Source organism: Sparus aurata, chromosome 8, assembly GCF_900880675.1.
Source record: "Sparus aurata chromosome 8, fSpaAur1.1, whole genome shotgun sequence".
In the NCBI taxonomy this organism is placed as follows: domain Eukaryota; kingdom Metazoa; phylum Chordata; class Actinopteri; order Spariformes; family Sparidae; genus Sparus; species Sparus aurata.
The window spans coordinates 4,235,184-4,257,736 of record NC_044194.1 but is presented as its reverse complement, the minus strand read 5'-3'; the positions used below and the strand labels follow the sequence as shown (position 1 = coordinate 4,257,736).

At 47.8% G+C, this 22,553-nt stretch overlaps 2 protein-coding genes across 4 annotated transcripts; both read right to left on the bottom strand.

Annotated features, from left to right (window-relative positions):
* Nucleotides 1-3,942: 3,942 nt before the first annotated feature.
* LOC115585914 (carbohydrate sulfotransferase 1) lies at nt 3,943-10,603 on the bottom strand. Of its 3 annotated transcripts, XM_030424555.1 has the most exons (3): nt 10,385-10,528; nt 6,550-6,721; nt 3,943-5,825 (listed from the first exon to the last, which is right to left on the bottom strand). In XM_030424555.1, the coding sequence occupies exons 1-3, from the start codon at nt 10,385-10,387 to the stop codon at nt 4,705-4,707; spliced, it is 1,296 nt and encodes a 431-aa protein (XP_030280415.1). In that variant the 5' UTR covers nt 10,388-10,528; the 3' UTR covers nt 3,943-4,704. The 3 variants fall into 3 exon arrangements, with proteins under 3 accessions (XP_030280415.1, XP_030280416.1, XP_030280417.1); XM_030424556.1 differs by lacking the exon at nt 6,550-6,721 and having other exon boundaries at nt 10,385-10,603; XM_030424557.1 differs by lacking the exon at nt 10,385-10,528 and having other exon boundaries at nt 6,474-6,688.
* An 8,292-nt stretch (nt 10,604-18,895) lies between these two features.
* LOC115586024 (uncharacterized) lies at nt 18,896-22,534 on the bottom strand. Its single transcript, XM_030424769.1, has 2 exons — nt 20,927-22,534; nt 18,896-20,887 (listed from the first exon to the last, which is right to left on the bottom strand). Exons 1-2 carry the CDS (start codon nt 22,457-22,459, stop codon nt 20,654-20,656), a joined length of 1,767 nt encoding a protein of 588 aa, XP_030280629.1. The 5' UTR covers nt 22,460-22,534; the 3' UTR covers nt 18,896-20,653.
* Between the last annotated feature and the right edge of the window lie 19 nt (nt 22,535-22,553).

The window sequence follows — 22,553 nt, the reverse complement described above, 5'->3', positions numbered from 1 at the left end:
TTCTGCTCTGACCTTTCTTTTTTTTTTTTCTTCTCTTCTTTCACATCAATGCTTTTCTATAAGGAGGGCAATTTGTGGAGCTGACAGAAGAGGCAGGAATCATTCACTGTCGCCTTCCGACTCTACGCTGCGCGAAGATACGGGTGTGTTTCACGTATGCTCGCCCACACTTTGTGATGGAAGCGTGCAGGTTACGTGTCGGCGAGAAGAAGCTCATAACGTGCAGACTTTCTGGCCGCGTGCCCGGATAAAAAGGGCCGTGTAAAGAATCGATGGTGGGATAATGAACCTGGATGACACACCTGCAGCTGGAGGAGCAAACTCCCAAGGACGTCTCACGACCTCCTTCGACTCCCACATCTCATTACGACCAGCGAATGGTTAAGGCCGGTGATTACAGACAGGCGTCGGGGCAGAGCGGAATAGGGGGGAGAGGATCTACTTGACGGAGCTTATTTGGCTGACACCGACACCGCCGCGGCGCTGTAAGGTCGAGAAGGTGCTTAATGAGACTTTGTTGGAAGCCGGTTTCCCGCCGTCTCTCTCTGACCTGAAGCTTCTGCAGCCGCGATATTCATCTGCCTCCAATCTGAAGAGCAGGAGGAGAAGGTTGTTTCATAATCTGCTTTGCTTCTTTAGATGTTTTCAGGCACCAAGCGAAAGGAAATAATCAAGCGTCTGTTGTGTTTGAGTCTAATAAACATAATATTAGTTGCTACTGTATATTAATGTGATTCTTTATTGATCCCTGCAGGAAAACTCTTGTTTTTCTTGCGCTGGAGACGAGAGCGCGGCGGCTGGAGGTTTCTTGCCTACTCGGTCTTTGATTCGTAAACCTCTCAGCTCGAGGCGGATCGTCCTCCTCGTCCTGCTCGCAAACCTCCGTCTTGTCCCGATTTTCCTGTTCATCGTGTTTTCACTCTTTTACGAGGCGGCAGCAGCAGCAAGAAGAGTCAGTCTTTACACACATGCAAATCACTGACGCAAAGAGGAGTCTGCACATTTAAAATGACGACGACTGAACAACATTTTTTTTTCTGGGTTGCAGAAAGGAGGAAGTCAAAGTGTAGCGCTGCTCCGGCTTCCCGGGAGCTGTCAGTGTGAAGGATGTCAGCAGGCCCTCCTCTCCACACGACCACAAACCATTTACAGAATAAAAATGGTTCCTTCAGCTTTTAACACCTCGGCGTGAGCCTGTTGTTCATGCTGTAAGTGTGTGTGAGCTTTTCCTGCGTCTACCGTGACCTCTGCACCTCCGTGTGTTTCCTGCTCTTCATGAAAATAATTAAATCCAGCCCAGACAGCAAATCACAGAAAAATGTTGTGCACAGTGTGTCGTGGTTCTGACTTTTAGTTTAGTTGTTTCCTGTTTTATTTTGCAGGTTTGTCCTTAAAGGGATATTCCGGTGTAAGTTTAATCCGTGGTCTAAATCACTGTGAAACTGTGTTAGACTCCCTCTCGAGAGATCAAGTTAGCAGACCGCTAATTTACGGAGTTTTATCAACCTCAGAAACGACCGCACGACAACAATACACTGCAGTAAATGGATCCAAATATAAACCGCCACCAAAAAGCCACAAATAATGCTCAGAACAGCACCAAACTTCAGCAACAGTACAAATAGGGTCTCAGCACATAGTCCGGGGCATCTAACCTCCGCTAGCTTAGCAGGATTTCTACTGAAAAGCTGACTAAATTTACCACTCTTCTGCAGCAGCTTCCTGTTGACGGGAAGTCCCGACGAGTCGATTACCGAGTGCAGTAGAGTTCCGCGGCTCATGGATGAAAATGTATGATTATGACTCCATGGAAAAGCAATCAAAGTTCATATGTGTCTTACCTGCCAGTTTATAACAGTTATTATCGAGAGCGGACAGGGGAAAAGAACGGAATTGAGCATTTCTAACCGCACTCGGTAATCGTCGCGTCGGGACTTCACCGACCCGGAAGCTGATGGAGGAGAGTTGAACTCTGTTTTTAGCTTCACAATAGAAATCCAGCTAAGCTAGCGGAGGTTAGATGCCCCGGACTATGTGCTGAGACCCTATTTGTACTGTTGCTGAAGTTTGGTGCTGTTCTGAGCATTATTTGTGGCTTTTTGGTGGCGGTTTATATTTGGATCCATTTACTGCAGTGTATTGTTGTCGTGCGGTCGTTTCTGAGGTTGATAAAACTCCGTAAATTAGCGGTCTGCTAACTTGATCTCTCGAGAGGGAGTCTAACACAGTTTCATGGTGATTTAGACCATGGATTAAATTTACACCGGAATATCCCTTTAAACGTCATGTTCAGTTTCACACTTCCAGTTTCAGTCGGCCCTCCCTTGTGTATGATGCCTTTTTTCTTTGTTTCCTGCCCGATACGTCAGTAACAGGCTGGCCTTCCTGACACCACATCTCATGAAGTGGAGGTCTGTCGCTCCTCTGAGTCAGCCCGGCAGAAGAGCCTCTCCAAAGCGGCACTAGACGGCCTCGCTGTGTTCAATTTCATGGATATCAGGAGAGGTCGGATGATTGTCGTGAGAATGTGCATGAAAAAGCACGTTCGATTAAATCACACCCCTTTTCCCACTGGTCAAGATCGAGCTTTCGTGTGCAGCGGGAATGTGTTTTGAAGACACGCAGGCAATCGACACATCCAGTCGTCAAGGTACGAGGATGTGTTGGGATGCTCGTGGATGAATAATTTGCTTAAAGCCGGTTAAAAGTTAGCTGGAAGAAGAAAAACCAGCAGTGGCGTCGATGAAGGTTCGCCGGAGTTCATCTGACAGGGTTTTGTGCTCCGTCTGACAAACGAGACTGGATACCAGGCGTGTAGATTAACAGTGGGCTATTCTGCATATCTCAATATCAGCATGCACTTCATATTTGTTAGCGCTACTGATAAGAGCTTAATTTATCAGTGCAGTTAAGGAGACAGAAAGGGGTTGCCGGTATCGAGTGCAAAGAAACGGGTAATTAGCTGACGGCTGACTCAGGCCACTCGCAGCTTTGTGCGTCAGGGTGTGGATGGAAAAACCGATGAGGAGCGTCTCCCCGGGTGTCATAAAGCTTTGCTTTATGGCCAGTTTGTACAGCCGCGCAGATTAAGTTCAAAGAGAGACGGCCGCTCTTTTCTCCATGCATCTTAAATCCTGTTTCTCCTTAGCTGGATGTGTAGATCAATTCTGCAGCTGCTGAGATATCCCTGGTGTCAGCAGCTGTAGGGCAGCTTCAGGAAGGATGGGGAGGACCGGCTGTCTAAAAATACATTACTAAAGGGACAATTTCACCTCAGATTTAATAGTGCTCACAGAGCAGCATGACCGTTCCACTCAAATTACACACTTTCCTTCAGTCTGGAGTGGCTTTCTCCCTCAGCATAAGCACCGAAGCCCACAGACCCCAGCGGGCTGCAACCAGCCCAGGAAGAGGCGATGCAAGAGTTTGAAAGGCAGGAAAATCAGAGTCAATCAGTGGCTCGACTGTGAGTCATGCAACGCGTTCTTCCTCAGAAAATACTTCCAGCATTTATCTCGAGAGAGCAGCACAAATGCGCTGGTGTCTGGAGATGGCACGCTTCTTTTCTCTGTTTAGACACAAAGACCAGTTTCAAATGATGGAGCTGGCAGAGAACCTGCAGCTGTCTAATCTCCGAGTGTACGCCGCTGCAGACAGCTGCTGCCGCTGAATGATCCCCCGTATTATTCCTTTCTTTCAGCTTCAAAGTTAAGGCGAAAATGAAACACGGCGCGGAGCAGCATGCGTTCTGTCATGTAAAAGACGTATCTGTTACTACAGACTCGTCGGCAGGACTGAAACTTGGCTGAGAGACAAAACAAACACCGAGGGATTAAAAGATAAAAGGCGGCGAACGTGCACCGTTCTAAAACTGAAGCGCTCATTCACTTTCCTCGGGAATCGAAGAAATAAAACATCAAAGAAATATGCGTTGCGAGAAGATTTCAGCAGATGTGTGTTAATATGAATAATTTATTTTTAAAAAGTCTAGAAAATATAAACAGTATCACACACTGACAAAAAAATAAATGCCCCAAAAAAACACCCGGCACATAAAACACTGGCACACTTGCATCGAAACAGTTAATCAGTATTTACAGTTATTAAGTATTTATAGTGAGGAAAAAAAAACAACAAATATATTCTCATCTTCGTGACATTTTCACATAGAAATTAGAGCCGCTGTGCGCTGCAGAAGATTGCGCCGGTGACATTTTAATCCTTTTCCAAAATGCATTAGAGACACTTGGAAGGCAAGCCCTGTAATTTCTTTTTCTCCTCCTCCCCCTCACCTCCTCCTCTGTGTGTCTCACCTCTAAGAATAACACTCCTTTTGTCAGACTTCAGGTCAGATTTGCTCTTTTAAGTGTCGCCTGTTTCTCTCTGAAAACACTGGAACGATTATAAAATGTAATCACGAAAGAAAATTAAAAAGCATCGTCACTTAATCACATCAGGAAATTTTGCATCTTGAGAGTTTTTTCCATCGACACATTTAGCAGTACGGACTTTTATTTTGGAATCACAGACGCTCAAAATGTGGCACTTTTTCAATATCTTTAGCAAAACCATAAAAAGTGACAATACATCGATCTTAGGCATTATTCAAAACTGAGATTAACTACATTCAATTCATCAGCATCGTGACGGAGAAAAACGTCAGCACGAATAAATAAATAAATAAATAAGTGTAGTTTAAATCTTCTACGTGACGGGTTGGAAGGTCCTGTGTTCCACCAAACTGTGGGACAAGTTTCTGAGCTGGGCCGCAGAGTGGACCTGTTTGTATCCGAGCAGCGCCAGGGTGTCGTTGCACAGATTCTGCACGGTCCTCACGATGTCGTAGCCGAGACGGAGCCTCCAGCTCTCTGCCGTCGCTCGGGAGTCTCTGGTCGTCGAGTACCTGTAGTTCCACTCGGACGGAGACGACGCGTTGCTGTTGGTGTTCTTTGCGATCCACGTCCGCACCCTGTCCTCCATCTCCAGCCCCGCAAACCTGTAGATCTCGCCGGCCTTGTCCCTCGGGTTGAGCGCCAGGTCCTCGTACCGCACCAGCAGGTAGCGCCCCCGCAGCCACGCCGGCCTCTGCAGGCCCGTCTCCGCGGAGGCCGCCATGTCCTTGCAGGTGCTGGTGATCTGCGACAGGTCGACGTACCGAGGCTGCCGCCCTGTCGCGTTCCATATTTTCCAAGCGCGGAACTGATCCGAAAACGCCATCATGCGCGAGGCGAGGATGGCTCGGGGGTCTCTCACCAGGTGGATGATCTTCAGGTCCAGACGTGGATCTTCTGTCAGAGTGCGCAGGTCCCCCACCTCAGGGACCCGCACGGTCTTTATGGCCACGTGTCCCCTCGACAGACACGACATCGAGGCCAGCGTGAGGTTCAAGGCCCCACACTTCTTAGGACACCAGCTTTCATCCGGCGGGTCAGAGGCCGTCACCTCCCCTCCTTCCAAACACACTGGAGGGGAGCAGAGGGCGTGGCTGGAGCTCCGGCGGAAGAAGGAGTTTGTGACGTGGTCCTGCGGCTCCGGGCGGATGTAATTCTCGATGAAGTGAAGGTCGCAGGCGTACAGATTGAGAAGCAGGTCCCGGTACGCTCCCAGCAGCGCCCGGCGGTCCAGAGTGCGGCGCAGCCTGCTGCTGGAGTTGGTGAAGGCCTGCTGGACGTGGTAGAGAGGTTCGTACACGTAGAAGATCTCCGGGTGCTGGTTGAGGAGCTGCCCGGTGAACGAGGAGCCGCTGCGCGTGGTGGCGAACAGCAGGATGTGCTTCCCGGGCGAGTCGACGGGCATCCAATCACACAAGGCTCTCCACCTGGAGTCTGGAGATAGAAACAGACTCCTATCACGTGATGCTAACATCAGCTCCAGAAGAAGCGTTAAAAAATAAACACCTTATACAACCTGATCTCCCTGTTGCCTAGTTTCGGGTAAAAAGGGGACACTTTACTTACTTCAGAAGAGTTATTTCAGCTCATGAGGGTGAAAGTGAGCCAGCTCTTCGTCGTAACTTCAAGCCAGGAGAAAGTAAACGACTGAATCAAGCCAATAAAGCTTAAATAATTTAGAGGGTAAACATGCATGAGTAAGTTGCTTGTCTGCCTGGTGGTTACCGAGGGGGTTTATGAGATGGCGGATCTCTAAATATAGCGCAAATAGCTAAAGTGTAATTACTGCTGATGAGGAGTTGATTGCAAAAGGGATGTTACTTTTGTGTACAGGAGCTCGATGGCGGCGGCGGCGGTGGCGGCGAGCTACAGCTGCGCTGCGAGAGGGATTTAATGGAGATAAATTTGAGGATAATTGTAAAGCGAATCACACATATTTCATTTCTCTGTCCTGCACACTTCTTGGGAATTCCCTCATTTAACGACCTGCTTTCCTTTATGCTGGGTAGCATCTCTCCAAAACCGCTGAGGTAAAAAGTGTTACAGGTGTGTCTGTTTATTACCACACACACACACACACACCTTATAGATTATATTTTGCAGCTGCACACACACGCTCTGCTCTCCTTGCGGTGTGTGGCTGGCCGTTGAGGCGTACCTCTGTGGTGTCTGGTCTGGCAGCGGTAGGCTCCTTGACAGGGTCCAGACAGCGAGTCCCTCAGGGTCCGGATGGCCGTGTACTGGACCCCCAGAGACGCACACACCAGCAGCAGCACCGTCTTCCAGGAGCACTCCATCCTGCCCCCCCCTCCGGCTCTACATCCTTCACGCTGCCGCCGCGAGGAAGACACACACACACACACACACACACACACACACACACAGACAGACGATGAGATTTCATTTTGATGCATTTTCTCTCACACATGTGGAGCTCCGGCTCGTATTTATGCCCGCAGCTCTTTGCCGGAGCGATGAGTGCTCTTGCTCAAGGGCACTCAAACAGTGGAGGGTAAATTATGTCCCATTAACATTTCCAGTGCACATTTTCCCCCCCCCGTCATATCAGAATGTCAACCTTTGTCCTGCAGCTGACGAGTTTATCTTAGCGAAGGGATCAAAAAGAGCAGGAAACAAACTGTAACCTGGAAATAAATCAGCTGCTCATATTCACGTTCAGCATATCAGTACTCTCAAACTCCTCCCTCCTCTGTCCTCTGTTTCAGCTCCTGTCGCTTTAAGACAACCAGCCTCTTCTGATTGGTCGGCTCACACACGCCTGACCCAGCAACGCTAACAACACTAACAACAACAGAGCAGCTGTGCTTAATCAATTCTTACATGCCGAACTAGTAAACAAAGTGTCAAATGTGTGACGTGGTGACGTAGTGTGATGGCACAAAGTCACAGTATTAAAGGCGGGGCTACTGATGAGGCATTTGAGGAGCAGTTTTTAGTGTGGGAGGGAGGAGCTTCCGTTTAACTCTCAAGACTTTTTCAAAGATAGGAACATAAATAAAACACAGAAGGAAAGGAAAAAAAGCTAATCTAACGGGCGGCAGGTTATACCTTCATGTTAGCAAGGAAGCAATTGATGGTATTTATCAATCCTTTTCCCTAAAAGCACATATTTGCAGTGTTTCTTAGAAAATACAGATTGGGGAGAACGTTGCTCCCTCTCAAACAGACAGCACCTCTTAACATAAGTAGCTTAAAACGCTTTGAAGAAACAGTTTAAAGGTTTCTCCTGAAGGATTCGCCGATTTGTTCTGCAGAATAACACGACCCAGAGGTCAGACCTTCGCTGGGAAAATTGTAGCGGTAATGTTCCTACCCGACAATAGCTCCACTGCTCAGGATACCGTGCACGCGGTTGCATAATTGCATTTCTTTTTTCTTTTTTTTTTTTGCTTTTCCTCTCTTCTGGGTAATTAAGCCTCTAAGCACAGCAGAGAGCTCCACACTCAGATAAATATAGCCGTCTGCACATCGGCTGCATGAGCGGAGAAGTTTGCTTTATACACTTCCGAGTTCTTTGCCACTGGGCATGAAAGAGCAAAGGGAGATGCGATTTCTCCAAATGGATCTTTAGAAGAAAAAAAAAAAAAGGTGCTGCCATCCATTTGTACACAAACTGATGGTAGGTAATCACAGGAGATCTCTGAGCGCAAAACGCGCCTCCATCACTCAAAGTGGCCTCACCGAGGCAATCATCATGGGAACCGCAGGTGAATATACATCATATTACTGACAGACATAAATACAGCCTTCCTGTTTGCTTCCTCGGCCTCTTTTCTCGCCGCTCTGTCTCTCTCCAGTCTGCCTCTTGTTCATTAATGATGTTTGTGTGTCCCTGGCAGACTCGTGTCCTCAGGAACGCATCACACTGAGCTCAGATCGGCTTTTGATGTTCCATTAATCACAAACAGCGCAAAAAAACCAAAGACATTTACTCTGCGGGTGAGGGAGGGGAGGAGGAGAGGGGGGAGACATCGAGATGACATCATGAGGCATTCTGTTTGAATGTGGCTTTTAAAAAAAAACAGCGATGGCAGAATGAACTCATCAGGGGGACGGAGGTTTTATTTCTTGGAACTGTTTGTCTTGTTTCCACTTTGAAGCAGCTCGTCCTGTTAGCGTGCTCGTCGTCGGAGGGCAGAGAACTAAAAGCACCAACGACTGCAGATAATGAGAAACTTTTGACCGAGCTTCTCTGACACTTATGGAAAAAAACAAAAAAAAGTCAATTTGACAGTCCTGCCATCCGTACGCTGCACAGCTGGCCGACCGCGGCACATTCCTCAGCGACAGGTTTTGTTTGGGGGCTGCACACCCTGCTGCCCTCTGGAGACGGAAGACAGATGCTTCAGTGGATTAAAGCAATTTGATTTGCAAGTCCTTCCTTCCTTTCTTTCTCTGTGGCTTTGTAACTCCTCCCCAGCACTCACACCAGGAATAATAGACACTCTGTCAACAGCTGGAAAGGGACCGCGAGCGTCAGACGGTCTCCGCTCTTGTATCCCCCCTCATACAATAACAGTGCTTACAGGGGATAAAAGCCTCGGGGACGGGATCAGCCAAAGATTACACCGCGTGGCGCTCGCTCCTCTGGCAGGTTTGAGTTGTAAATTCAGCGAGCAGCTCGGGCGTCGGTGCTGCCAAGATAACACAGCTAGCTGCGAAAGTGTCGGGAGATAATAACATTTGTGCACGGTGCAGGAAAGGCAATTGCCTCTGTGGAAAATAAAGGCAACAAATGAGGTTAGGAGTTAGTGATGAGGTTGGGACTGAGGGATTTGGGATGCAAGTGATTGAGGGATGTGACAGTGCCAAAGATTTTTCTATTAAGGCACCTCGGTGTGTTCACAGACCCTCTGAGTGGAGGCTGTTTATTGGCAGAGCCGGGTGATCAATCCTGGAAAACACAAGAGTTGAGCAGCAGTGGCAAACAGCGGGAGGAGCTTCTCAGTCTGTGGTTTGTCTTTATCGCTCTGTTCTCCATCTATTCCCCCCCCCCCTCCACCTCTCTAAACCAACACACACACACACACACACGCACACACACACACACACACTCAGAGAGCCACAGGCGGAGAGCAGAGCCGAGCGCTGCAGAGGAGCTAATCTGACCCCGGGCCAGGAGTTCCTGCGATACGAGAGAGGATGAATCCCGTCCTACATGATTCCTCCAGCCGCACACAAACACACGGATCAGAGGCACCGAGACGGGAAGGAGGACGGATGGAAGATAACAAAAAAATAAAAGGTCAACTCTTCATCGGATCCAATTTATTCCTCTAATGGGAAGCTGAGCGCAGGTGGTCGATTACGGAACGGAGAGGAGGAGCGGGCAGCGCCGCAGCAGCTGAGCCGAGAGAACAACGTAAAGTTTGGTGACGGTGAAACTGAAGGATGGACGACGCGATCAGCCGCGTCTGAGCACAAGCAATTAAATAAGTGAACAAACAAGCTGCTCTCAGGGTCCCAGAACACTGTTTGAAGCTGGAGCGGTGGCGGGGTCCGCCACATACAATCAAAGCACAAACGGTATGAAATGGAGTTGTCCTTTAAGCTCAGTTTTTTTTTTTGAAGATGCATAAAAAAAATCAAGTAATCTTTCTCTTCCCCCCCCAAAAAAACTACATACTGCACCTTTAATCTACACGGTTAAAATAAAAGAAAACGTACATTTAAGGTGAGAAGTACTCAGTCTGGACAGTTTAAGTTGTGTTTTAATGACTGTTAGATCAATAAAAAACGAGCTTCTGCCGCCACGTTGAGCTCTCACACCGCCTTCAAAGTGCGACCACATCACTGAACTCCCCGCTGACGCACTTTAAAGTCAAATCAGTGACACATTCACGGATTATCCTCCTCGTCTCCACACTTCCACGTCTGCTGTCACTGCGCGTAAAATGCGCAGAAGAAAAAAAAAAACAGAAGAAGAAAAAGAAGAAGAAGAAGAAGAAGAAGAAGAAGAAATGTTGCCTTACCATCAACGCGCTCGATCAGACGGGTTTCCTCCAGCCGGTCCGGTACCGGTCCTCTCCGCTGCATTTGTAAAAGTGTGTGTGTGTGTGTGTGTGTGTGTGTGAGAGAGAGAGAGAGAGGCGGAGGATAGATCGAGCGCTCCCCGAACCCGAGGTGGATTCAGAGGTGGAGATGCGCCACAGGATGGAGAGCTGCGCGATGCTGAGTGAGGAGGAGGAGGAGGAGGAGGAGGAGCAGGAGGAGGCAGGTCTCAGCCCTCCGGAGACCACACGGGCAGCCGGAGCTCAGTCTCCAGATTGGATGTGAGATTGCTTCGCCTCGGGTGCGTTTCATTACGTCTTCGTGCAGCTTGACAGGCGTTTTTGTAACGCGACCTGCTCCACCGTCCAACTTCAAAATTGGACCCATACGCTTCTCCGCCATTCTTACTTTGATTACTCCAATTTTTTCTTCTTCTTCATGCAGGGCAGCTTCAGTCAGGCATCAACAGTCACCTCAGCATCAGTGTCACACACACACACACACACACACACACACACACACACACACACACCTCTCCCATGAGATTACAGCGGCACCATGACCTCTATTTTTCCTCATTCCAGTGAGGAGGATGACTGCTATCATCAGATATGTGCTCCCCCTCTGCCTCCCCCACTCTGCCACTGACTCCCCGGTGTGAGGGGATGGGTGCCATCTCATCGCGCCCCGGGGGGGTTACTGTGGGGTCAGATGTGGCCGGTGACAGCTCCATTACTCGAGGGGATGGATAGAGAGAGAGGGGGGGGTCGAGTCTGTTCTGCTGCCTGTCAGATTTCTCTCCTGCTGTGGAGGAGACACTGTGTGTCTTCTAATGTTGGAGATAATGTTGATAATGTCTGTTTCTGCAACTCCTCTGCCCTCACACAGCCTACACACCTCTCCAGGCAGCACAAGTGAGGACACCAAAGCATCTCAGGAATGGGAACAGGAGAGGCTGGAAGTCCTACCTACGCACATACAGAGCAGGCTGCTTTTTTTCTTCTTCTTCTTCTTCTGGTGATCCGGAGTTCTGACTCTACAAGTGCACACAAAGAACAGCGAGCTGCCAGGAAACGACTGGTGAGTGATACCAGAGTATCCTGTCCTCCGCGCTGATCCCTCGCTCTGCCTGCCCACAGCATCGATTCTCCCGGCGGCCGAGCAGCCAAACGCCCCCACAAACCTTCTCGGCGAGAAAACAGGCGATGAAGAGAAAAGTTGAATCCTCCACGGAGGCCTCCGTGTTTAGCTTTTACCCACAGTCGCTCCTCCACCACGCACACATGCAACCAGCACAGGATCAGATGTGGATTAGAGCTTCGCAGGAGCCTTTCATATTTCCCTTTTTCCAGAACAGATGCCTCACCAATCTGCTCTCTCTCTTCCCTCCAAATCTCTGTGATCATCCACCTCACATCTGGTCTTAAACATGACAGCAGCCGTTCATCATGAAGTGGATGGTAATGCTCAGCTCAGATCTCTCTGCTGTTTCAGGATAACCTTTTCCCCTCTAGCTCACCGACTGATTTTTTCTTCTTCTACACCTGTGCTTGCTCTGCAACTTTCTGCACCTTCAGCTCTCTTTTTAAAGACGCGATCCGTCTGTCAGATTATCTGTCGGCGAGCCTGTCGCAGGGGAGAGCAGGTTGCACAAAAGTTATCTAAGGGAGGAGTGTTGCCTGTGTAAGAAAGAGCCTGTGTTTTTATACAGTCACTCTTATTGTGAGGGAGAGAAGAAGAAGAGGAAGCAGCCCCTTTATTCAGCCCTCCCTCGCTGTGAGTGCAATAAACAGGTGAAGAAGAAAATCTCATTTCACCCACTAGTATGCCAACAGAGACGGCGAAATCTAATTCAGCAAACAACCATCACCAGCACACTTTCACTATTTATTACTGGGACGTGCAGCGGCAACGTGGAAGAAGGAACTCCTCCAAAGATATCAGCGGTGTTGACTCTCATGCAAAACACACTCACTTCATTTAAAAGGAAGTGATTCAGACGTTCACTTCGAGCTTAATTCAGCACAAAGAAACGGCTCACCTGGCTCCGTCAGAAGGTAACAAGGTCTACTTAGAGAGACTTCAGACTCGCCTCTGCACTTTAATAAAATTCACTTTTTAATTTGGAGAAAAATCAAGTGCATATCGGAGTTATGTGCCAAATGTTTCTTGAGTGTGAGCATAAATTTCGTGGAATCTCTGCTTGATACCTGGCAGCAAAAAATAAAAATAAATAAAAATAAATAAAATAAAAAACCTCAGGGAAATTCTGTTTTTTGTTCACTTGGATGTTTGCATGGATTAAACAAATAAGATTCACAGCAAAACAACGTTGCAGCGTTTCCTCCAAAACAAATGAAGTAGATGGGGACAAGTTATAAAGCGTTAAAACAAACAAACAAAAAAAAACATAATCCAAGTCTCTGGAAGCCAGAGGATCCCAAATCTAATTAAAAAGATGTTATTTACACATTTCTTAAAGCCAAAAGCTTCACTGTAGCTGCAAGGCTAAAACCGTTAGCGCAGTTCCTACATGAAGTGGGTGCACGAGCTCTTACTGATATTTAAAGGGATATTCCGGTGTAAGTAAGTTAATCCATGGTCTAAATCACAGTGAAACTGTGTTAGACTCCCTCTCGAGAGATCAAGTTAGCAGACCGCTAATTCACGGAGTTTTATCAACCTCAGAAACGACCGCACGACAACAATACACTGCAGTAAATGGATCCAAATATAAACCGCCACCAAAAAGCCACAAATAATGCTCAGAACAGCAACAAACTTCAGCTACAGTACAAATAGGGTCTCAGCACATAGTCCGGGGCATCTAACCTCCGCTAGCTTAGCTGGATTTCTATTGGGAAGCTAAAAACAGATTTCAACTCTCCTCCATCAGCTTCCGGGTCGGGGAAGTCCCGACGCGACGATTACCGAGTGCGGTTAGAAATGCTCAATTCTGTTCTTTTCCCTGTCCGCTCTCGATAATAACTGTTATAAACTGGCAGGTAAGACACATATGAACTTTGATTGCTTTTCCATGGAGTCATAATCATATATTTTCATCCATGAGCCGCAGAACTCTACTGCACTCGGTAATCGACTCGTCGGGACTTCCTGTCAACAGGAAGCTGCTGCAGAAGAGTGGTAAATTTAGTCAGCTTTTCAGTAGAAATCCAGCTAAGCTAGCGGAGGTTAGATGCCCCGGACTATGTGCTGAGACCCTATTTGTACTGTTGCTGAAGTTTGGTGCTGTTCTGAGCATTATTTGTGGCTTTTTGGTGGCGGTTTATATTTGGATCCATTTACTGCAGTGTATTGTTGTCGTGCGGTCGTTTCTGAGGTTGATAAAACTCCGTAAATTAGCGGTCTGCTAACTTGATCTCTCAAGAGGGAGTCTAACACAGTTTCACGGTGTGTTAGACCATGGATTAAACTTACACCGGAATATCCCTTTAAGAGTATTTATCAGATGCTTTTGTCCACAGCGACGTACACTGATGGCAGTGGCTGCAATGCAAGGTGTAAACCAGCACATCAGGAGCAGTTTGGGGATCAGTATCTTACCTAAGGACACTTCGACATGCAGACCAGGGGAATCGAACCAGCGACCTTCCGACAACAAGACGCTGGCTCTACCCGTCTACGGTCTTAAAAGCCATTACAGCTTAGGTTAGCAGAGAGACTGTGAACAAGCTAAAGCGTGTTATATAACATGTTGTTCCTCTTCATGCTAACGTTAGCGAGGCTGCTAACTGCACAGTTGGACCGACGATCTCGCGTAAATCTCCCGAGAACCCAAAATGTCAGAACTATTTCCGTCACTGATGAAACGATCTATATATAGACGTAGTATAAGCGGAATATGAACTCGGAGAAAAAAAAGGCCCGTGCTTGTATTTCCTGACCGTTAATGGGGAGGTCACGATTGAATTCCCCGGCGCCGACCCCAATCAGACTCAATGTCAGGACTTTTTTGATTGCTTGTTATTCTGAAGCCTCACAGAACCTCCTGACCGGGCCTCGCCTCGGTTCAGTGTTCAGCGAGCCGTTGAGGGGAGACGAGGATCATCTTGGGCGTGAGTTTGTGTCAGCCGTGGACAATCCCATCGCTGCCTGTTTTCTCTGTGAAGCCTCCAGATTTACAAAGGCAGCAGCAGCAGCAGCTCGTCTTCACCGAGGCCGGTGTTCCCGCCACACTCGCCAATTTCCCCCCCAAAAAAGGGCTTCATTTATTAGATTTAGGGGGGTTTTTTTTGGGTCGCGGCTCGCATAGTGAGAGACGAATCTGCTGAGTGACACGGCGAGATGATGAGAGGAAGGGAGAATGTGGGACATGAGGGATGAGAGAGAGAGAGAGATTACAGGAGGAGAGGAAGTTTACACACACCATCTGTGCATCAAAGGTGTGGCTGCGCCGCCTCGCATTCACAACGCGCCGTCTTCTGATTGTTTTTGAAGGAGAGATCTCTTGAATATAGATGGTCTCATTTTCACTACCCCCCCCCTCCTGTCTACCAAGATCGCCTTTTCTTTTTAAATTTCATCTGCACATGAGTGAACAAGTCGGCTTTGCTGTTGTGTTGTGAATAAAAAAAAAAAACTCCCTCCCCGCTGTGCTGTAATCATCGGCTGTATGCACGCGGCCGGATCTGCACCGATACGCTGAAATTAAAACTTTCTCCTGGCTTTAAAGTTTCCCTCCTGACACACATCAAGACTTCCATCGACGATTTCTCCTCCAAAAAAAAGAGACAATGAGACATGAGAGGCGTTTTTTTTTCTTCTCCAGACGGTTGTTTTTCTTACGATGCTTCACACATAACTCACGAAAAGCCGGATAAACTACTTTTTGCCGGTAAACATCACGCGATGATCACAATCACACCGGGGGATTAAAAAGCAGAGTGATTGCTCGTGGCACACCTCCTCCCCCGACAGTTTGATCACACGGGGGGGAGTTGAAGTCTTCAACAATCTGACGGAGAGCGAGTATCACAACATCTCAGCCTCACGCCCACTAGTTTCTAGGTTATAGACTTCAAATCAAATCCACTGAAAGCCTCTGAGACTTCCAGAGGGGAAGTCAGTTTTATTGAGAGCCTTTGATTGGTCCTGGTCTCGCTTGGATTGCCCCACTGAAAATAACAGACATAAATTCCTGCATGGCTGCGATCCAACCAGACACCTCCACATGTCTGGGTAGCGAGCAGAGCGCCATTAGGACAGAAAAAACTCCCGAGAGGCTCGTCTCCCTCCTGTCTCTAAATCCGATTTCCTTTTTTTTTTTTTTTTTTTTTCTGGGGTTTGTTTTTGGACCCAAAGGCCTCGCTCTGCAACAGTCTTTTTTTTCCTCAGCACTTTCCCCGTGAAGCCGGCCCATCAGCGGTGCTCTCTGCTGCATAATTGGTGCCATTAGCACGACGCATCGCACGCTTTCAGGCTCTGCGGCTGGACGGCAGCAACTCTCTCTCTCTCTCTCTCTCCCCTTCCCTCATTCCATCTCTTTATCCCACCAACTGTTTCGCACTCTCAGGACTCACAGCCACCACATTTGTGGGAGTAATAGGCCTGGCAAATTGCAGCAGATCGGGCCACAGCAGGCCTCAGCCCGGCAGCCACCAGGGAGCAGCGAGCAGACGTGCTGATTCCACAGAACATGGCCTCCTGATCGGACTGCAAGAGGCGCCATGGGAGAGACGGAAGGGAGTCAAGGAGGGGATCACGTTAACATCCGCCGGCTGTGATTCTTGATTGTTGCATCGGTGAGAGACGTTGTTGAGTGTGTGTTTGCATGCATGTGTGTGTGTGTGTGAGGAAACTTTAGATAATCCTCAAATCAGGAGTCTAGTCAGACGCCTCGGTGTGCTCTGCAGAAGTTCTCCGAGCCCAAGTGAACACAAGAGACTCACAGTAACAACTTGTCTAAACACAATTTCCTGCCTGATTTCATTGATTATTTTTTTTTCTCACTTCAGATTTCTGCTCCGTCACTGCGACAGCTCAGTTTGCTTCAGCCCGAACACGCCCTCCCACACACACACACACACACACACACACACACACAGATGGTCTGAGAGATGCCTCGACAATTAAGCCGAATTCATTTAAAGTCTCTCGCTGTAACAAGCTGAAGGAAGCCTGCTGCTGGATCTCGCTGTTCTCCGAGGCGTGCTGATTCCTCCGCGCTCCGTCGGGCCTCCCGGGGGCCTTTCTGTGTGACCGAGCCCCCTTTTCTTAATTACACCTGAGAGCAGAGAACAGCTGCTCCTCTTCCACATCTGTGTCTCCATCAATCAAGCCTGTGAAGGAGTTTATGTGAAGCAAACTGACAGACATGTAAGGTCCACCTCCTCCCTCCCGCCCGTCTCCTTCACTCATCTGATTCCTCGTCTGGGAGAGTTCCTGATGTCAGCGGCGGTGCGACTGCTCGTTCCTCCGTCGGCAACAATGCTCACCTTGTCCTGAGGGGTTTTACGATCGCAGATTATGTCGTAATAAAATTATTTCCTGAAGACTGTTGACATAACAGCGCTCAGTTCTCCAGAATGACGCTCTTCATTAAACCGGTTTGTGTTTTTTTAGCCCATTTATTTTTAACCCTTCCCAGAATTGTGAGACTGGAAGACGATGATAACAGAGAGCTGAGCGCAGGAAAACCAAAGACCACGAAGCACACAGACAGTGTTTATATTTGTATCTTGTTTACAGAAAATAATAAGCAATTGATTCATGATTTTCTGCTCTGTCTTCCAGAGAGATTTCTGTTGGACCAGACAAACCAAATTAAGAACAAAGATGGACTGTGTTTTATTTAAAACCAGCTGAGCAAAGACTTCCCAACAGAGGCTGTGCTCTTCTCTTGAATTTATTGCCACTGCTGAGGACCATAAATATTTATCAGGGATCAAAAAGGTTAAGTATGTGGGAGTGATAGAATCTGGCAGCTGAAAATATTGCTGAAACACGACGTCTGAAGATTATTCTGCGAGATGGAAATCGCCAAGAACACACAAGTGGCCTTTACCGCAACAAACATCGTTAAAAATGTCCCCCACATTTTTGTTTGTTTAGCATAATGAACCTCATTAACATCACAACTCGTTACTGCCTACATTTTGCGCACGTCTGCAGATTGTGATTTGACGTCTGCACATCACAAGTGATGCAGCACCACAGAATTACAGTCGGCTGACAGGTCGAGGTCATGCAGCTGATTTCCACCATATTTTATGATGTTCGTTTGTTCCAATTTTGATAATATAGCTCTTTTTATTTCAAATACTTATTAGCTTTCTTGCTGAGACTTCACCTGGCTCCAACACCGACGACGACGACGACAGGTAACGTTATTGTGCTAAGAGAAGCTGAGCTACTGTTGTTGGTAGCTTCACATTTATTGTACAGACATTACAGTGATATTGATTCTCTTGTTGCCCCCAGCAAGAAAGCACATTAGTGCAAATTTCATTGTGTTAAATTATTCCAATATTCCAATAAGTACGTCTCCCTCCAGGTAGTGAAACATCTGGAGATTGATTGACTGCGTGAAGGCTGAAGAAGGACGTTAAACACCTTGTGAAATGTGTGTAAAGATACATTATTTACAGCAGGGGTGTAATATCTAAGAATCTGAATCAAAACCTTTTGAATTCATAACTAAACGAGGTGCTATATTACCGTAGTAACCGCCAGCTGCACGGCTAACTGAGCTAACTGAGCTAAGAGTGGTTTTAAGAGACAGGACAGGCTAGCTGGTTAGCATGCTAACTTGAGTAGATCTCTGCAACCCAACACAACGAGGTCTTGAACATGACGACAGAGCTCTCATTTCTTCACGTTCTGTTAATCATTCTTATAACAAATGTTAAAATGCTATACGATATATGCAAAACTGCTAATTTAAAGTGCAGACGTTATGCAGATGTATCGGTAAAGTGTAGGAAAACCTGCAGCCGTCTGAGACAGACAGACAGAAGCTCCACAGATTTGTTTTACTTGCGGCAGGTCATGACGGTGATGCTGATATTCTGAGCGCCGCTTCACTCACAGCTGCACAGAATGAAACACAAACGCTCCACTTTAGTCTAGACGTTCATGACACATGCTGTCAGATTAGCAGAAGCAGCCCTCGCACAGCGTCTCGTACATTATTGACGCTCATTGTGAAGTGTGGTCAGGCGATGTGAGGGGGAAAAAAAGCAGGATCCTTTCCAAGCACCGGTGTTACTGACAACCTGAGACAAAGTAGAAGTGTCTCTGTGGCCTCGCTGCAGGAGGGGCTCAGGGTTTTTACCTTCAGCGGCTACAAAACAAGCCGCGAACGGCTGCATAATAACGCCAAACACGTTATCAATTCAGCAGCTAATTCGAGAATGAGACGAGCGTTTGTTCTCTTGGCTCTGGAGGTACTTCTAATCAAAAAACATCACAATCAGATGGCATGATAATGATGATAATGATGATAATGATGAGTCATTTTCAGTATCCCACTTTGTGTTTATTCAAATTCATGTGCAACAAAAAAACACTTGAAGGAGCTCAGAGACACCGTGACACTGAAGCAGCTGCTCATGTTCATATTTTAAAAAACACAGGCCACACACGTGACTGTACACTCTCATGATAAAATGCATTATTGAATCAATATGAACACAGTGAGCTCGTCAATAATACATACGATGTACTTCATGTACTGTATCTCATTTTCTCTTTCACAAACATTTACTGCAGCGCCGGATCAATAGTGATGTTCAACTCTGCAGCAGCGTGCTGTTAAACTTGTTGGGTACTCAGCAGCTACAGCAAGATATTGATTCGATACTGCATCTAATGTTTGTAGTAGACAGTGAGATAGCCTCAGGTATATTTTGATAAAGAAATATAGGAGAACTCGCGCACAGAATCTTCTTCCGCAAAAAAAAAGAGGGAAGGTATTTTCTGCGTGATGAAAGACAGGAGAAGCGTTTAGCCACCGTTTGTTCTTTAAAGAGCTGTTTGGTTTGTGGAAACATTGGGATTCAACAGGACCCGCTTCCTCTGTAGATATGAAAAGGCTCATATTCATAGTTTCAGGAAATCATATACAAATTAAAACATTAGATCCTCCTAAATCCTCCACGCTTTCCCTCCAAAGCTGCACCGATAAACATTAACATGATGCCAACAGATCAAATGACGAGCTGAGCGAGTTTCAGAATCTTTTATCTCGTCGTTTTGGTTTCTCTTCCTGCAGCTTTAATGTTTTAGCAGTCGCTCTGAAGTCGCCAGACGGAGACGGAAAGCCACGAGCTGGAGCGTTTATCAGCTGAAGAATCAGATATTTCCGTCAGGCCGTGGTGTCAAAAAAAAGAGCGACAGGACCGCAGTTGTGTTTACAGCTTGTTGCACCGCTTCTGAATGTCTTTCACACACTTGGCCACCTGTCAAATTCATACTCAAAACAAATCGGCAGCAGCATATCACCGCAGTTACCGCTGCTAACTGTAGCCGCCCTCAGTTACTTATAGCTCAGTTAGCCGTGCAGCTAGCTTTTTCGGACTGGGAGCTCGAGGACCAGGGGACCACTGGTGGACAGGACCAGGCTGGGGCTAGCTGGTTAGCATAATAGCACCAGTAAAGATCTCTAACAACATGCTAAGACATTTTTACAAACTCTTACACATTGTCCCCTGAATGCACCTTTAAGATTTAAGAAGAAGACATAAAACCTGGTCAGGATTCCTGCAGTTATATATTGATTACTTCAACGTGCAGCACAACAACAAAGATCTGAGTCACAGTGAAATTACTCTTTGTTGTTGTGGATTCTGAAGACAGGTGCTTTTTGGCGGTTACGCGCTGCCTTATTGGCACCGAGCGACGCGTTGACAGGAGAGCAGCCCGACCAGTTTTTAGTCATCAGTCACTGTCACATTACAGACATACCACCCTGTCAGGCCATCAGATAAGTTCCCAACATCTTATTACATCGTACTATTTGGTTTTAGAGAGAGAGGAGAAAACAGGGGAGAGACTCTGTGACAGTGTTGACGTTTCTTTCTTTTTTTTAAAAACGAGAAGATATTTTTTTAAGGCACAAGTCCAATTGCATTCGATCAGATTCTGCTGGGTAATAACCATTATTAGTCACAAGCACCTAAGAGGAAGAGAAACCTGGCATAAACACGAAGAAAACCATTAAATGATCTCAGCAGTCAGAGGATAGGGGGATGATGTACGTGCTGGTTTCTTAGCACAGTTTCATGTCAGTTTCATCCATCAGTCTGAGTTAAACTCTCAGTGCACCCGGGGTCCACATTCAGTTTTATGTCCCCGGTCGTGTTCTTTCCGGATCGAGCTGCTTTTCTCCGCTCCGGTGAGGCCTTTGACTTCCTCTTTATTAGAATCCCTACAACGATCACCACGACCACCAGCAGCCCCACCAGCGCCCCTCCCACAGCAATCGCAGTCACATTAGAGGCTGGTGGCGGGTCAGTTGGGGTGATGTTCACTGGTGCAGCTGGTGGCGGGTCAGTTGGGGTGATGTTCACTGGTGGTGAACCGACACCTGTTCTTCCCTTGTTTACCCTCAAGATGGTTTCCTGTTTGAAGATGCACCTGTGTGCATAAGGCCAGTCTCCATCATCTTCCCCAGTATCATACTCACTCAAATCAACTTCTGCCGTCGGGTCTACGGTGTAATCATGTGGCCACCCCTCCTCCTCCTCCTCCTCCGCCTCCTCCCCCTCCTCCAGTAACTGAGGGCCTGCTAAAACAACACACCAGTACACCCCTCCATCGCTCTTCCCCAGGAGGGAGATCTTCAGCGAGGAGCCGTCGTCAGACAGAGTCACTCTGCTCCTCAGATCCGCCGGGATTGGAACCGTCTTGTCCTTTGAGTCCTGGATGAGCTCATTTTCACCTGACGGTGTCTGGCGGTGCCACTGCACCCTTCGGGGGTCGCCTTCGCTAACCTCACAATCCAGGAAGACGTTGCCGCCTTTAAAAGCAACTTTTTGTTGGGATTTCTTTTTGGGGCAGAGAACCAGCGAGTACTGAACTTCAAGCGAAGTAGAGACGCAGGTATACTGTCCAAGATGGTCGTCAGAGACTGCAGGAATTACCAGTGAGAAGTCCTCTGAATCGTCACCTGATGATATGAACATCTGATTGTTCGTCTCAGTGCTGCCGTTGATCTTCCCCTGTGGTGTCTGCCACTGCTGGAGTTTCCCCTCAGAGGGGCAGTTAAGCACCACTCTGTCGCCTTGTGACGCATACACGTCCCTGCTTTCACTTTGGACAGGCAGGTACATGTCCTGGAAACTGAGACACTTCTTATCTTGGATCACTATGCAGTAAAATTGCTGGTTATTCTTTAACGCGTTGTTGTCAAGCAACAGCAACGCCCCTTTATGTCTGACCTCGACGCCACCCTGCAGCTCCTCCACCAGAGGGTCCAGCGACACGCTGCTATCCAGGAAGAGGGTGGGCCTGAAAGACGGATACATCTCACTGTACCAGCGCACGGACGTCCCCTCCAGACCGATGGAAGTGCTGTTGCAGAGCAGCTCAGCCCCTCCATCTTGTTCCTTTACAATGATCTCTTTGTGTTGAACCTCCAGCTCGCACACAAGAAGCTCCTGTGCATGCTGGCTGACAAGTTTCTGGTTCTGCCAGCATTCCCTCCTATATATCCCAGAGTCCGTGTGTGTGAGGTTTCTGATCTGCAGCCCGAGCAGGTGCTGGTCTTTGTTGATGTGGACGCGACCCCGAAGGTCTGCAGGAGGTGTAACGGGCGAGTCGTCAGCCGAGGAGTTTCCAAGCAGCCGGTCTCCCTCCGGGGTGGATCTGTAAACAACGATGTAATCCACTCCGAAACAATAGCCCATCTCGATTACGCCGCCCTCGGCTCTGAACATGGGCTCTGCCTCCTCGCTGGAGACCTGGTGGAGGAGGAGGAGGAGGAGGAACAGCAGAAGCTCCAGAAACCTGGCGGAGGTCATGTTGTCCGTCTGTACCAGGCCATGTGCTCTGTCACACTGTGGAGAGTCACCGACAGCAAGAGTGGTTAAATGCATCCTCGTTGGTCTGTCACTGTAGATCCGCCTCCCGTTGATACCAGTTTCCTCCTCTTTCACATTCTTCCACAGACCTCGACAAACACACACTCAG

Coding starts and splice junctions, on each gene's coding strand:
- LOC115586024 (XM_030424769.1), bottom strand. CDS start 22,459: ATGCATTTAACCACTCTTGCTGTCGGTGACTCTCCACAGTGTGACAGA. Junction 20,888..20,926: donor TCGGTTCACCACCAGTGAAC/ATCACCCCAACT, acceptor GCACCAGTGAAC/ATCACCCCAACTGACCCGCC.
- LOC115585914 (XM_030424555.1), bottom strand. Junction 5,826..6,549: donor CCAGACCAGACACCACAGAG/GTACGCCTCAAC, acceptor TTCTATCTCCAG/ACTCCAGGTGGAGAGCCTTG.